General features: G+C 42.4%; 1 protein-coding gene across 4 annotated transcripts in view; it reads left to right on the top strand.

Moving 5' to 3' along the window:
- The window catches only part of PLXNB2 (plexin B2), a 248,929-nt gene that overhangs the window by 196,857 nt on the left and 36,904 nt on the right, over nucleotides 1–15,168 (top strand). For all 4 annotated transcript variants that reach the window (XM_042815708.1, XM_042815709.1, XM_042815710.1 and 1 more), the window contains 3 exons: nucleotides 2,133–2,305; nucleotides 2,995–3,143; nucleotides 6,682–6,790. In XM_042815708.1, the coding sequence (XP_042671642.1) occupies nucleotides 2,133–2,305; nucleotides 2,995–3,143; nucleotides 6,682–6,790 (431 nt within the window). The remainder of the gene's footprint in view (nucleotides 1–2,132; nucleotides 2,306–2,994; nucleotides 3,144–6,681; nucleotides 6,791–15,168) is intronic.

Here is a 15,168-nt window from a genome sequence, read left to right as displayed (position 1 = left end):
GTATGAAGCAAATGGTGCTGCTCCTGCTTTGCGCTCAACCTTTCCTTGTAAATTCAAGAGAGGGACTGAATCAAATGCATGCTTTTTCTCATAAATTCGGTGTTACTTATGTCCAAGTCTTTGCATACACATCCAGGGATGTCTCATCTGAGTGCATCCTGGTAGAGCTGCTTGATATCAAGTGAATATGCTGATTAGATATAAGAAGGCTTAAAAGCAGCCTTCATTGTTGCATTAACTCTTCATTGTCATAGAAAGAATAAAAATGTGCTATTCTAATAGAGACTATAGCTGTGAGACTGAACACAGTTGTTGTTTTGTTTTTTTTTAATATGCAGCATTTAGAGAAAGTCTGCCCTTATGAGGTTGCATGCTTTAACACAAATGGTAGAGAGACTGCAGTGATATTTTAGATACCTATTATAATTGTTCAGACCTAGCAGTGGGAATAAGGACACTGCTGGAAAATAATGGAAAACCAGCATTCTCATTTTACTTTTTCATTTCAGTAGGAATCAGACATGGCAGCCTCTCGGAATTAGATGTTAAAAGCTGCTACTGCTTCTGCTGTTATCTAGGAGGACATCACGTGCATTGAAACATCAGTGACTGGAGGGTGGGTTTGCTGGTGTCCTTTCTGGAGTTCTGCTACTCTGAGAGTAGAAGCCTTCTTTAAATGGACATCTGTGAAGGCTTTTACCACATGCAGTCTCCAAGGGATTATCTCAGTCTCTCTTGCCCACTGGTCTCTTCTATGTATGTCAGTTTGTTTACTGCATCTTTAAGGATGCTCCTCCTTGGGGAAAAAAACCAATGTCACTAAGGGTACCATTTCTTGAGACTTAATGAGCTTAAACAGCTAATGGCCACTGGGAAGGGGAGATGCTGATTCTCTGTCATGTAGTCCCCACTCCCATCTGTGTGCACATTTAACACTTGAAAGAGCACAGGAGGAAACCTGGATAGTTTTCTGCTCCTCTGCTAGGTTAAGCTGATTTACAAAAAGACTCAACAGGTGCTAGAGCCTTGGTGACAGAGGGTGAAGCCACATGGCCAGAAAAATAGGGCAGCCAAAGGATAGGCATAAGCAAGGATGGGATAAGCAGGGATGAAGGGAAAGCATAAAAGGAAAGATCAAGAAGTTCCCCTCTTTGTGATAACCAGCTCACCTGCTCAGGGAAGCACAGCACTCGCGCTGAATAATCTGCGCCACATGCTTTCCCCAGAGAAATGTGTGGCATCTCTTCAGTCTGTTTCTTCTGGGCTAGCTCTCAAGTGCATCTCCAAAGGTTTTTCTGCAAAGCCAGGCTTTCCTTATGGTGCTGAACCACCAGCTACATCTCAAATCTTTGCATCCATTTGGAAAAACTGGTTTTGTTCAGTGACTGCATCATACTAGAGATGGACAGGTGCCAAAATAAGCTTAGTGTCTGGGGCAGCTGGTGCTTGGTTCACCAGTACGTGACTGTCGGACCTGATCTCCTGGTTCAGAAGAATTGGGATTCAACCCCACTGCAGAAGGAATAAGTCATGTGTCAGAGTAGCAACTCAAGGCAAAGAGAGACAAAAGCAAGACAATGGAGAAGAAGGGAGGTATAACTAAGACAAAGGACAATGTTTCATTAAGTATTGACCTTGTATTTCATTGAGGCTTTCATGATGATCTTGGAAAGGCCCAAATGTCCTGGAAACAGCTAACAAGGGTGAATTTCATCTTATAAATACACAACTGTCTGGGTCCTATGCCAGCTGTGTCTGTCCCAGTGACACCATGGGATTTTGTGGCCTTCAATCTCTGGCTGCTGGCGCTCCATCAGGACCTGCTTTTGGAGCTGGTCTTTGAGCTGTCATATAGCCAGGTTCACTGAGGATGCTCAAAGAAAAGACTTTGTGCTTAAGTGTTTGGACAAAGCCTGAGTGACCAAAACTATTTGGGTACTTCTTGATCATATATTTTGTACTCTACATGAGGGTAGTTGTGAGGGTTTTCTGTCCAGCAATAAACAAGGTTTTCTTCCAGCAGCATTCACAGTGTGCACCTTCTTCACAGGACTGAGCTGAGCAATGGAGGGCTTTGTACATAAGATTTTTTGTAGGGTAGTGTTTAAGTACATTTACCATCTCTATTTCAGTGACCCTGTACAATTGTTCCTATGGACGCAGTGACTGCAGTTTGTGTCTCGCTGCCCATGAAGACTACAAGTGTGTCTGGTGTGAAGAGGATGGCAAGCCAAGCAAGTGTGTGTATGAGAAGCTGTGTCATGCTCCTCCCACCAACACGTGTCCTTATCCAGAAATTACTCGCGTAAGATTGCTTTTTTTTTCCTCCTTACCAGAGCATTGTTTTTCATCAGAAAGCATCTAAGCAAACTTTTACTGAAACCTGATGCATCCTGAGGCTGTGGAACTTGAATGTGAGAAGTTGGAGAGTCCAGATGTACAGCCTGTAGTGAGCTTTGTTCCACCTGGTGAACCAGCAGCCAAAGCAAGAAGCAATAAACTCTCTTTTACTTCCAACAGTTGCTTTTTCAGTAACAAGCCAAATGCTGTGTTTCTGGGCATCGTTCCCTAGAAAACATTCTAGGTACTTCAACTGAGTACATCTAAATTACCGTGTGAAATCCACACACACCATTTGATAAGAACATATCCCAGCCATCACAAAATGCAATAATGATATGGCAGATGCTGAGTCACAATGGGGATATTTCATTCAGAGCTTTTGTTAGGTTCAAGTTTGAACAAAATATCTGGAAACAGCTACGGACACTGCCGAATCCTTTTTCAGCTACTTTATTTATGCACTGAGTGCAAAGGGATGGCCATGGATGAAGGATCCAGTCTTAAAAATATGAAATATTGGAAAATGGAGCAGGTGTTTCTGGAGCTGACTAGACAGCAGTCAGCAGCAGCCACCTGCCAGTGCTCAGATCTTGCTTATGGCGTATGGTCACTGAAATATTTCTTTATTTACTTTCCCTCATGTAAACACAGATTGAGCCAAAGACTGGACCACTGGATGGTGGAATTCTTTTGACCATAATGGGATCTAATTTGGGAATAAAAGCAGAAGATGTGAAAAATATAACAGTGGCAGACAAGGAATGTATTTTCAAGGAGGAATTCTACTCTGTTTCCACAAGGTAATCACTGTGTATTTCGCACAATGTTTTAGGCAAAAAAATTTAAAAATGAACTTCTGTGCATCCTCACAAGAAGACGACATTACTGTAATTATTAGAAATCACCAGTAATAGATAGAACTGGTACAGTACAAGTGCAGTGTTTCATACTAACATGTCAAAGTTATTATTTAAAATTGTTACAGATTCCAGTACAGCAACAAATTTATGATAGCATGTTACCCTCCTCCTTCTGATTCATTGACTTTTTTTTATTTGTTTGGAAAGCTTTCATAAACTGTTACTGCAGATGTCTCAAAACTATTTATGAGCATTTAAATTAAAGGCATGATAGGTGTGCGTCTAGTCATTAAAATTGTTGGGAAGTCTTAACCACAGAACAGCCAATGGGAAAGTCAGCAAAGCAAGAGGAAGCTTAATTCTTTTTATAACAGTCCAGCCACAGAGGTTCTCTCTTGGGGACAGGGAGGGAGCCTTGAGGTTTGGGTTAATGTTAGATGACTCAGTTTCATCACAGAGCCAACAAGTCTATGAGTGCTGCATTGCCTGAGCAGGTTGGTAGATGCTTTGTAGATTACTCGTCAGACTTAAGCAGTGCCAAAAAGTGAAAACAAGGTGACTAAGTTCTTTTAGGTGTCTAGATGCATACTGCAGATTATATCAAGCATCTAATTTCAAGAGGGAAATACCCTTTTGATAGTAGCTGTTTGAAAGCATGACGTAAAAGTTCAGTAGTAATTTGTAGGTAATTCCAAAAGTAACGCCATTTATTTCCATGGAAACTACAACAGATATGAAAAGCACAATAACACTACTTGATAGAGATAATTCTGAGATACAAAACACTATCTTCCAACATAGTCACCACCACTAGCTGTGCGTTTTCTCCAGCAGTGAATAAAAGCTTGCATGCTCCACTCGTAAAAATCTGCGGCAGTGGAGGTGACCACTGTTGTCACCACTGCTGAAATGCACCACTTCCCACTCACTGTGCTCACACCCTCTGTTTGGCCTCCATAAACATTCAACAAGCAACACTGAATGTCAGCGGGTGCCATTTTTTCTACACGGAGGAATTCAGATCCTTTGCTTCACACACATTCCATGTCAGACGCCATTTGTCAGACTGCCCCTCTACTGCCATCTATCATATGGCAACAACATGTAATGAAATATTGGTGGGAGTGTTCAACCTGTACTGCCTTACCACCAACATCTGCCTATGACGTCATGAGCCAACATAATAAAACAGGAGACATTACTTTTGGAGTAGTCCTCATGTTATTAGTAACAACATTTTAAGCTGTGTGATTTTTCTTTCATTCACTTTCAGCGTTTAAAACTGCATTTGAAACCTTGGCTTTCTCTCCCCTTGATTATTTTGAAGTGTAGTACAATAACTTTTTGCTATTTCTGTGGCGTGTTTTGAAAGAGATATTGGAGATGCCTAAGAGATTTCAATTTTTTTTTTTTTTTAATTTTTTTTTTTTATTTTTTAAAAACTGTGGCTTTAGTTGGTTTGTGGATCAGGCATTTAGCAGCTTCCCAGGCCCCAAGGACCTAAGAGTATCTATAAAGCTCTGTATCTCCTACTGCTTCGCAAATCCGTTGCCATCACTCCCGTTTACACACGCATCACTATCCACAAAATTGTGAAAACTCCCTTTCAGCCATCTTTCCCTATTCCCAGTGTTTGCAAAAGCTGCATTGAATCCCAATGTAGGCTTACAAGAATTTCCACAGCCTCTTGGCTTTCTCTAAAGCTTTTTGGTATTTTTAAATATGTGGAAAGGAGCCAAAACTGAGATGACTGGTTCCTTGTATCGTAGCAACATTACTGGTTTCTTAAGCTCTGCCAGTGTGGTAATGGGCAAGAACAAATGCAACTCGCATAATGTAATTTACCAACAAATTAGGAGGTTTTGAAGGATGTTCTCCATTAGGGAAGCCTTGAAAAAGAAGTTATTCAAAATGTTTAAATGGATATCTGTAATTTCGCATCTTTATCTTCTTCTATTCTTTTGTTTAATTATTACTTTATTTATTCTTAATTAAAAAAGAAGAAAGAAAAAGAAAAAGATAAAGAAGCACTGACTCTTGCTTCTCCATCCTTCCTGCAGCAAGGAGCTATTCATTTTTTGGAGCTGGTTCCTCCCATGGGTAGGAGGGCAGCAAGCTTTAAGGCAGTGGATGCTGCTTGCTGGCCCTGCTGTGGTATTTCTTTGTCAGCTCGAAGACGCCTGTTCTCCTTTATCGTTTTCCATTTGTAAAAGGGGAGGGAGGCTGTGCCAGCGCTTGGGCTGGGAGGGAGCTTTGCTCAATTAAAATCCCTGCTCATCCCACTGCCGGCTCCCTGTTCACCCCCAAGCCCCAGCACCCGACTGCTTTCCTTAGCTTGACATATGGTAGACATTCTTCCGAAGGCACTGTTTCCTGTTTCTGCCTGACATGGAGATACAACTTCCAAGAATACAGTAGAGATGATGAGGAACAGACGCAGGCGGCCATACGCATGCCAGGACATGCAAGAATTTAGAGAATTTTGTCCACTTGCCAGTACCCAGGCAGAAAATTCTGGAGCAATCTGCAAGGGGACTTGACAATCCTTTTATTATAATCCTAAGTTAAGTACATTGTACTCAGTAATTTGGGAGTTGGGTTGTGTGGTTTTTTTTGTTGTTGTTGTTGTTTTTTTTAAGCAGTTGTGCACTGCTTACAGAGGAGCAATAATCCAAGTAGAGAAAAAATGAAGGAAATGAACAGTGATTCCTAGGGTGTGTCCGGTGTGAAACTGCCCGTGCAGTCTGCAGACACTGTGTGCATCCTTATCTAACTGAATTATCAGCTCACCACTAAGCATTTGTCCCACCTTTCGAGTGTGTCAAATCCTTGCTGCATTTTCATGCTTTTATTCTGCATGTCACCTGTTGGAAACAGAAATCTAAACATTGCGGCTCTCCTTGAGCAGCAGTGAGGGTTAAAACAGGATGTTTTCTCCTCCACTGTTCCTTGACCTCTGATTTTGCGTGGGTTATCTGAGGATTTATTTTCAGAGAACAGTAATTCTAAAAGGATTTTGATCGTAGGTGTGAAAATGCAGTAGCTTAAAGCTGGGAGATAGCAGGATTCACAACAAAAGCATTAGCAGCTCCGATACACAGTTACAAGATAGCTGATTCTTGCACCAAGGTCTATGTGGGGTGTCACTGGGTTTTTTAACACCACCAGATGATGGGAAAACTTTGTGTAGGGTCATACGGTTTGGCCCTACCTCTGGACTAAATCTGAGTCTTCTACTAACAAGTGGGCTCAGTAGTTGCTATGTATGGTGCTCAAGTTTCAGTTTTACTCCATGTAGATATGATTAAAATATTCCTGGGTGGTTGTGGTGGGAATCTGAGCCAGAGCTCAAGTACCTCGTGTGGGATAAAGCCAAGTTTGTGCTTTTGCTGGCAGCAGGTGTGCTAACTATTGTACCTTGCATTGTATTGCAGCTGTTGCTGCTATCAGATAAACTTAGATTACTGTTTCTCGCTAGGATTGTGTGTCAAGTTGGAGAAATGAAGGAACCTAAACAAGGTCAAATTGAAGTTAACATCAATGGAAAATTAGGTAAATCACCAAGTAACGTGCAGTTTACATACCAGGTAAGTGCATTTTTTTTTTTGCATTGATCTGTTTTATACTTTGTGCATTGCTTGAAGTTTACCTGTTAAACACTTGTGTTTGCCTTAGAAACTTTATTTAATCAACAGCACAATGGCTCAAGCATGCTAGAAAACACTAAATTCAAGCATTTATTTACACAGAAGGTATATCAAAACTATTCTTATCAATAGATCAGAGTCTTATTTTGAGATGATGTTTGCAATGTCGAGTTGAAAAAACGCAGCAGAAAAGAAATTGCAGTCGACTTATTGAGCAGTGATACAATATCTCCTGAGTGTCAGTACTGAATAAAAACAAGTCAGCACTGTAAAAATCAGGTTGTTCAGGCACACAGTTTAATCACTGTGTTTAGGCTACCAGTGTTCTTAATTGCAGGAATTAATGCGCAGCAGCTGAAGAATGAGTGCATTAATTTTTTTAAGTAATTTATTTCATTCCAAAATATGGCATGCAGAGACACAGACAGCATGATCTGAGTCAGATTACACGTATGCTTTGTTGTCAGTGACACTGTGAAGGAGAATCTAATTTATGTCTTTAATTGCTTTACCCTAAACATGGCCATGGGTTATTGCTGTTCTAGTCTGTGGATTTAGCAGCAAGCAGCTTTGTCTGTATCTGTGAGGTCTTCCAAATTTCAAGAGCGTGTGATAGCTGAGAGGTTTAACTAATCTCTATTCTCATCTTGGTATTTAAAATTATGTCTATAAAATCTGTAAATCTATAAAATATGAAGGATGTGTTACAGCTTTATCATCTCCTATGTTTTAACTTCTGTCTCATTAATTCTTTGTACTTTGTGAGAAGGAAAGGAAGGGAGTCAGCAGTAAGAGGTGGAAAAAGTCAGGAATGACATTCAGCTGAGAAGAGGATATTCTGGTTTTCACAAAAGAGGCTAGAAGTGTTGTTTTTTTCCCCATTATTTTGAGGCAATTATCTCCTCTCCCTCATAGTATCTCTGCAAAAGCACACATTTTGCTTGAAAATGGTCTTCTACTGTCACAGCCCTCCTCTGTTCCTTTGTGGAAATGTAGGTTATAATTAAATCTTCCTTTGTCAATCATCTCATTTATCTTAATGAGAGCAGGAAATGTGCAGAAACGTCATGTCCCATGTTTGTGTCCTCACTATCTCTAGGACAGAGGCTATGACATTACATTGTGTATGTGTTGTACCAGTTCACCTATGCTTCTCCTGCATGTAAAGATTATTTCATGGTTTCCATGAAAACCACACAAGTTACAAAATGAATTGAAATGTAATGTGAAGCCCTTGTGTAGGCTTAGAAAACCCCTGTGGGAACTTGTTCTGGTGGGATTCTGTGCTCAGTGCAGCTGTGAGATGAGACAAGAGCAGCGCTGCTGCCTTCCACTGTTTGAGAGAAAGGCCCACAAATGCCTGTGGTGCCCCAGGACAAGCTGCCATGCACAGCTGTCGTCCAGGTGGATGTTTATATGAAGGTCCAAGACTTCCTATGTGCCAGTCTCTGAATGGATTGAGGTTACTGAAATATCAGATACCTAAACTAGCTACTGCTAAAAAATGTCTTTATTTACCTCAAAAATCTTTCCATGGGGGCTTTCATTACAGAATGCAGAGCAATGGCAAAGAATACAGAATCATCAAGCACAGCATTACATGCTTTACAACTAGTGAAATTCCTTCCTACGTTCATTTTTCTTTTTGTTCCTTAGAAAATGAAGCCAGCTGTGGTAGTATTAAAATCAGTGCAGGGCTGTCACACTCATGCACACCTCTGCAAGTGTGACATGAGCGCTTCTGGCATCAGAACAGATGGTCAGTACAGCCAGCCTAGGCAGCTGTTGTTTGAAAAGTTGCTTCTTGTTTCATTGCTGTTTTCAGGCAGTTCCTTGGTGGCTCGTTTTAGGAGATACACGAAATCTGTGCTTTATATGAAAGCTCCACTCTTTGATATATAGAAAAGAAAGAAAATACTTTTCAAGAACCTTTCTAAAATAAATCTCCTATTATGTATTTTCCCCTTTCCTTGGTACTCTATCTGCTGCTCTACTGCTGGTAAATACCAGTGATTCTGCTGTGTGCTTTGATCACCCTCAGCACAATTGCTTCAGCTTTAGCTGTGTCCACTTGAAATGCAGTGTGTGGCACCACCACACATGAGTGTACAAACAACTCAAGGAGACAAGGCGCTGCTCCGCCTGGTGTCTATGCAGTGCAAAAGTGTTACATACTGCCCACAGGCTGGGGTTCATACATCTGGTAGGTGGCTGCCAGCAAGACCTCATAATCAGTTACCAGGTACTACTACCTCTGGCTGCAGTCAGTGCCCAGCCAGAACAATGAGGTGTGTTTTTAAAGCTGGACTGACAACCTTCAGCAGTCAGCACAACCTGGGGTTACACTCCATTCTGCCAGCTCAGTGCTGAGCCAAGCAGCAGGTGAGACTTCCGCTAGTTAGGTCAACAATCCACTTAGAAAGAAAGCCAAGGTTTCAATTTAAAATCATTTCTGAACTAAAATGCTCTGTTCCTTAGAAGTCTGTGCTGTATAGTAAATAGTCTCATCTATATTTTCTCCATAACAGAAAGTTTTATGTCCCCCTACCAATCACGATTTCTTCTATCCTGAGTGTTGATCAAGTACAGACATTTCAGTGAAATTAAATTCTGGTAACCTCATCCTCCTCCACTGACCTTTTATTGTTTGTTTCACTATAAGCAGAATCCAGCAATAACCATTCTCCTTTTATTGAAATAGAAATGAAATGACACTAAATTTTAATGTCCAGCTATGCTGTGCCTCTGACAACTTGGCCGGTCTCTGTTCAGGAGAAGCCATGCCATGGATAAAGGCCAGTCCTGCTTTTTGTTTGTTCATCTGATTGGTTTGTTGATGGCAGTGAGAAACAGAACTAAAGGTGGGAGTTAAGCTTTTCCCAGCTAAATGACCCAGAGTAGTGATATCACACAAGTGTGCTTCCTTCCCAGAATATCTCATCTTCAAACTCAAGCCATCAGAATGAGAGCTTGCAGCTGGCTCCAGGTTCTTCAGTGCCTGTTTGCAAGAGCAGCTCTGTGAGCTTTAGATTAAAAAGATTACATGGTTTCACAAAGCCCAAATAAGTGTAAGAAAGAGCAACAAATTAGAGTCTGATCTGAAAACAAACATGAAGATGACTGCTCACTGTACTGGGAGTTTGAATATGAATCTGTATGGAAGGATAGATTTAACAAGGTACTTTTTTCCACCGCAGTGTTCTTGCAAATAAGTATTTTTCTCTATTTTCATCCATCCTCTGGTTTCCTTCCTGATATTAGAAGCAGTCACTGGGGGATCTCTCACTGCCACAGTGCTATCAGTGCCACAGGGCTCCAGTGGAGGCTCAGACTCCCTCCTTAATTCTTCTTCACAAGTCTTCACCATGGCATATCCATTTTGCACTATAGTTTGGGGGAGAAGGGCAGTTTACATGGCTCGTTGCCATTATGATTGATGCTAATAAACCAGACACCCTCAGCAGTCTGGAAATGCTGCCAGAGGATAGTGGTTATGTATTATCCTTCTGCATAGTAATAAAAGTTCTGGAGCATGTCTTGGCTGTGTGTCAGCCTGCACAGGGGCCAGGAGAGCTGGGTAGCTCAGAGATCTTGGGAAGTTGCCCTTCCTCACGTGAATATTATTAAACCTAATTTCTGTCATCTGAGGCATCACTTAAAAATATATCCCTCCATTTGGTGCTTGTGGGTTCTGCTTGAAGGCTGCCAGTGAACACTGGTACAGGATAGGCAGGTGTTCCAGCTAACGTGCTTCCGTTTCTCCATCAGAGCTGCCCAAAGGGCTCTGTGGTCTGTTCAGAAAATGATGTGGTCTCTGCCTCGGGACAAAAAGATGCTGCCTACAGTCCAAACCATCCATGGTTTAGGATATCAGCCCTGCGGGCAAGCCTCCCACCCACAGCAGGCAGTGTGTGTCACTTGGCATACGCTTTGCCTACACGCCTGGAAACATTCAGGCAAGCTGCAGGTTCACACACAGGGAGCAGGGCTTGGCCCACCGGCCTGCGCTGGTGTAACCCAGGAGCGAGGCCTGGCTGCGCTGTCCCTGCAGGCCAATGAGACACGCCGGCTCAGGGAGCGGCTGCTGCTGTGCTCAGTGGAAATCGTCCATGCTGTGGGTGGGTGCCGTGTCTGGGGAAACAGGTCCTGTGTCCGACAGAGGGGGGGAAGGAGCAGCTCGTGTGCCCTGTTCTTAAGCTTGATTCAGTTCCTGTGGTTACCTTTGCAGCCCATGAAATTACACTTTGACCTTCATGAAGGCGGTGAGTGCCTCCAGCACTTCGTGGACTATGCCTTTAATGTTTTTAATTTTTGTGCACGAGGGTTTTGGCAGAACAATTCAGCACTGAGTGGGGTGGGAGGAATAATTTTGGTAACAAATGAGTTGTTTTACAGACCTGCTTCAACAGCCAGAGCCAACTGCAGCTGGGATCAGGATGAGGAAAGAGAAAGGATACTTGCTGGAGACAGGACAGATGAGATGAATGCAGAGTAATAGCACGCTGTGTACACTGGTGAGAGTATTGCCCACATGTACGTGTGCATCCTCCTCAGGCTCCCAGCACGATACCCCACGCCTCCCATGTGTGGAAGTGCAGGGGCACACCGTGCTTGTGGCTGTGCAGTCCCACTAAAGGCAAAGCCCAGGACAGAGGTTGCTGCAGTAGGAGCTGGCAGGAGGGAGCTGAGGCAATTCTGCCATTTGCTGCCTGCTACGCCCACTTGACACATCCATCTGTTGCTGGCTTCCCCTTGTGCTGCAGCTGGCAACTCCCACAGCATCATGGGGATACATTCTGCCACCGTCCTCTTTACCCTCCCCACTTGTCTCTGCTTGTGGTCTGGAAAGGTTGCTTTTTCTTCAGCATCCCCCCTTGAAGCACAAACGTTGTGCAAGGTCTCTTTACATCTCTGCTGGTCTCCCATCCTCTGTTGCTTTCCAACTGTTTTGAATTTCTGGCCAGTGTTTCAACAGCAGCCTCCTTGGTGGCTGGTTGTTCCTCCCATTTTCTGCATTAGTGAAGGACAAAAGGTGACCACTTTTATCTCAGTGGTGCAGCTCTTGGGCTAGAAATTTCCTATCATAGCTCAGTAATACAGCAATTAGTATCCTTATTTACAGGGTCGTGCAGCAGAATATAAAAAGTTCAGGATGTGCTTGGTGGTAGAGTATTAGAAAAAACAGAGAAATTGGAAAAGAAAATCTGCAGAACCTAAGTGATGCCCCATAGAACTGCAGTCCTCTTGTTCATGGATGCTGTGTGAGAGACCAGAAGTGAATTGGCTCGGCACAACTATGTAAACCAGGAGAGCTGAAAAAGGAAATTAACATAACGAATGAAAAAGAACATTAGTTGGCGTGGCAGATCGAATCCCAAGTGCAAGACAGGGGAGTGAAAAGGAAGCTGGGGGAAGGGTTCTGTATTGCACCTGTGTATCTTTAATGGAAAAATTGCAAAGAAGCTGGAGAGCTGGAATAAAAGGAGAAAAAAAATAACCCTGCTGTTAGCCAGATAAAAGCTGTGCTTCAGCTGGACACCAGCAGACCACAGACACCTAAAACACTAGGAGCACTTTCAGCCTGAAAAAACTATCTTTTAATAGCATTGTAATCAGAAACCTAAAGAAATAACAAATCACCTTCCTACCTGTGCAAAAAGACTGACTGCAAGCAATAAAATATAAAAGATGAAAATGTTCATTCTAAATTAATAAACAAAATGAAAAATATAAGAGCTCAGATGCAAGTGCTCAGAGGGACTGAAGTAGCTCTATCAGGAGCAGCAGTCATGTACGTTGCTAATAAGTAAGTTTGCTGCTAAATGTGATTATAAGTGGAACAGACATGGAGATAATTTACCCTCCAGCATGCAGAAAGCATGAAACTATGACAAATAATATATAAGGATTTCTGTGAACAAATTTGCAAGTATGAAGTGGAGGATGCAAGCAGAAAGCAAGCAAAGGTTTCTGACTGCAACAAAGAAAACAGGACACTGGAAAGTGGCCTGGACATGAAGTCATATGCGTGCTTGGGCCAGCGTTAGTATTTCTGCCAGGACTTCATTTTCCCCTCATACCTGCGTGCTGACGAAGCACAGTGTATCTCAGAGACAGATTGTTACAAGAATATGATATTACTGTGAGGCACAACCCAAAAATACAATTTGTGAAGTTCAGGTCAGTCCATGATGCAGGGACGAGGCAGGGCACCGCGGTACACATGAATGTGAGTGTAAGTTGCAAGTAATTCATTGGTGTTACAAAGAGAATAAACTCTTTTGCTACAGAAGAATGTTACACTGTTTAAATGTTATATACCATAAGCAATGTGCAAGGATTCTGCTTAAATATTATCATCGCCTCACTGCTTCCAATTGGAGTAGATAACCACTGCTTTCAGGTAAGCTATACCAACAGGATCAGCACTGACTATAGTCATCAAGGCAGAACAGGTAACCTATTCACAGCATTATTATTATTCTTCAACCAAAGCTATCTAGTGGTTATCAAAGCCCTGGAAACCTGCTCATCAGCTCAGAGTACTCACCCAGCAGTCTGGTACAGCACGGGAGAGAGAGGTTGCAGGTGCATTTTGAGACCTCTCACTTGGCATTATTATCTCTACCAAGGATTTAAGGAATACTGGAATGTAAGAGATACAAACGCTCAAATTTCCCATGGCTGACAAGCTAAAATCTGCGCTGACCTACAAGCAAGAAATCCTGTTGAGAGCAAATTGTTTCTTCAGGATAAATCATTCCACACCTGTTGAGAAGAGATCCTTCTTCAAATAGCACAGCTGAGGATGCACATATCGAAACTGCAAATCCACATCCTGCAAGCACAGAACCTAGTCATGAAAGGGTAGGGTCGTGAGAAGTTCTTCTGCTGAGAGATGACGACATGCCTTGACAGGCCACTGAGCAACTGGCAGGCATCGGAGCAGGCTTTTGAAAGCCAGGCAGTCAGAAAGCCCAGGCATGAGGGAACCTGTTACTGCAGAGGAGATTTGTGCTCATTCAGATACAGTGTACATGGAAGACATGTACAGTATTTGCCCAGTGATCAAATGTGTCCAGTGCTTAGACCACTGCAACTTGAAAGAGTATCTTCCCCTTTCAAGCAACTGCAATGTACGTGAACTTCGATTTTCTACACTTGAAGGAATTATAAAACAAGAGTTAAATTAATGTTGGTAGGGTTGTTTAAATGTTACTGTGTCCATGAGAAATGAAGCATTGCCAAACCCTCACAAGAGCCGATGTTTTCCAGAAGAATTATTACAAGGCTGCTATAAATTCCATATAGGACACATAATCAAATGTTCTGCTTAACATCATAATTGCAGCAAGCACTGTGGTGCAATGTTGCAGAAAGTGTGACGTCCCCCAGGCACGTTCTGACTGAGCAAACAGATATGGAGATGCAGAGGAATGAAAATGGAAGCAGAGTATCTGTTACGAGTGCAGGAGTGCTTTTGATTTCAGGAACTGAAAGGAGAATGGGGAAGAAACTAGGAGAAAGGAAATCCTTGTGGGGATTTTGAAAATGTGGTATCACTGAACCCACAGCACTTGGTGTCCTGCGCTGATCAGTGCAGGTTGTAGTGGTTGAATTTTTAGTACTGCCCAGGATTTAGCCCAGATGGAAGAGGCTTGTTTCTTGGTAAAAGTAGCAATTTTTATATCATCCAAACCAGGTTAGAAGGAAAGGATTTACCACTTTGCCTTCTTTTTCTTCTGCAAGAAGGAATCTCATGGGGGGCTGTGGTCTGCGACATAGAGGTGCAGGTAGGTTTCTTGCAGCTTTGCTAGAATTGGTACAGTAAGACTCAGCCTAGTGGCTTGCAAAGGTCTGAACCTCTCCACATGTGAGTGAGCATGATGTGACATATGGGAAAGGGCTGCCTCCTCCTGAGGTAACACGATTCTTCTCAAGGCCTTGTACCATTGCTGAAGGACCTTTTTAAAATCATCATAGCATTCAGAAAAATGTCTTCTCCTGCTGATCTCGTCGCCATAACTGCATTTCTGAAAAATGCTTTCAGAGTAAGCATTTAGGTGAGAAACTACGCTTTTCCTTTGTTGGTACTCTAAGATGACCACCAGGTGGGCTGCTGCAGCTTTGTACTTGGAGCCTTCTGTGAAGACTTTAGAAGAGCACTGAAGCTTGCTGATAGTGCATTGGTTTTGCAATAAAATGGTTAAAATTCTCAATAATATATTTAAGCTACTTATTTTTCTGGAAGGTACCAGAAAGGGAGGGAAAAAGGAAAAGGAAAAGGAAAAGGAAAAGGAAAAGGAAAAGGAAAAGGA

This window comes from Centrocercus urophasianus, unplaced genomic scaffold (genome assembly GCF_019232065.1).
Source record: "Centrocercus urophasianus isolate 14NV4802_14NV808 unplaced genomic scaffold, USGS_Curo_1.0 seq_15, whole genome shotgun sequence".
NCBI classification, from domain to species: Eukaryota; Metazoa; Chordata; class Aves; order Galliformes; family Phasianidae; genus Centrocercus; species Centrocercus urophasianus.
This window is presented reverse-complemented; position numbering and strand designations above follow the sequence as displayed.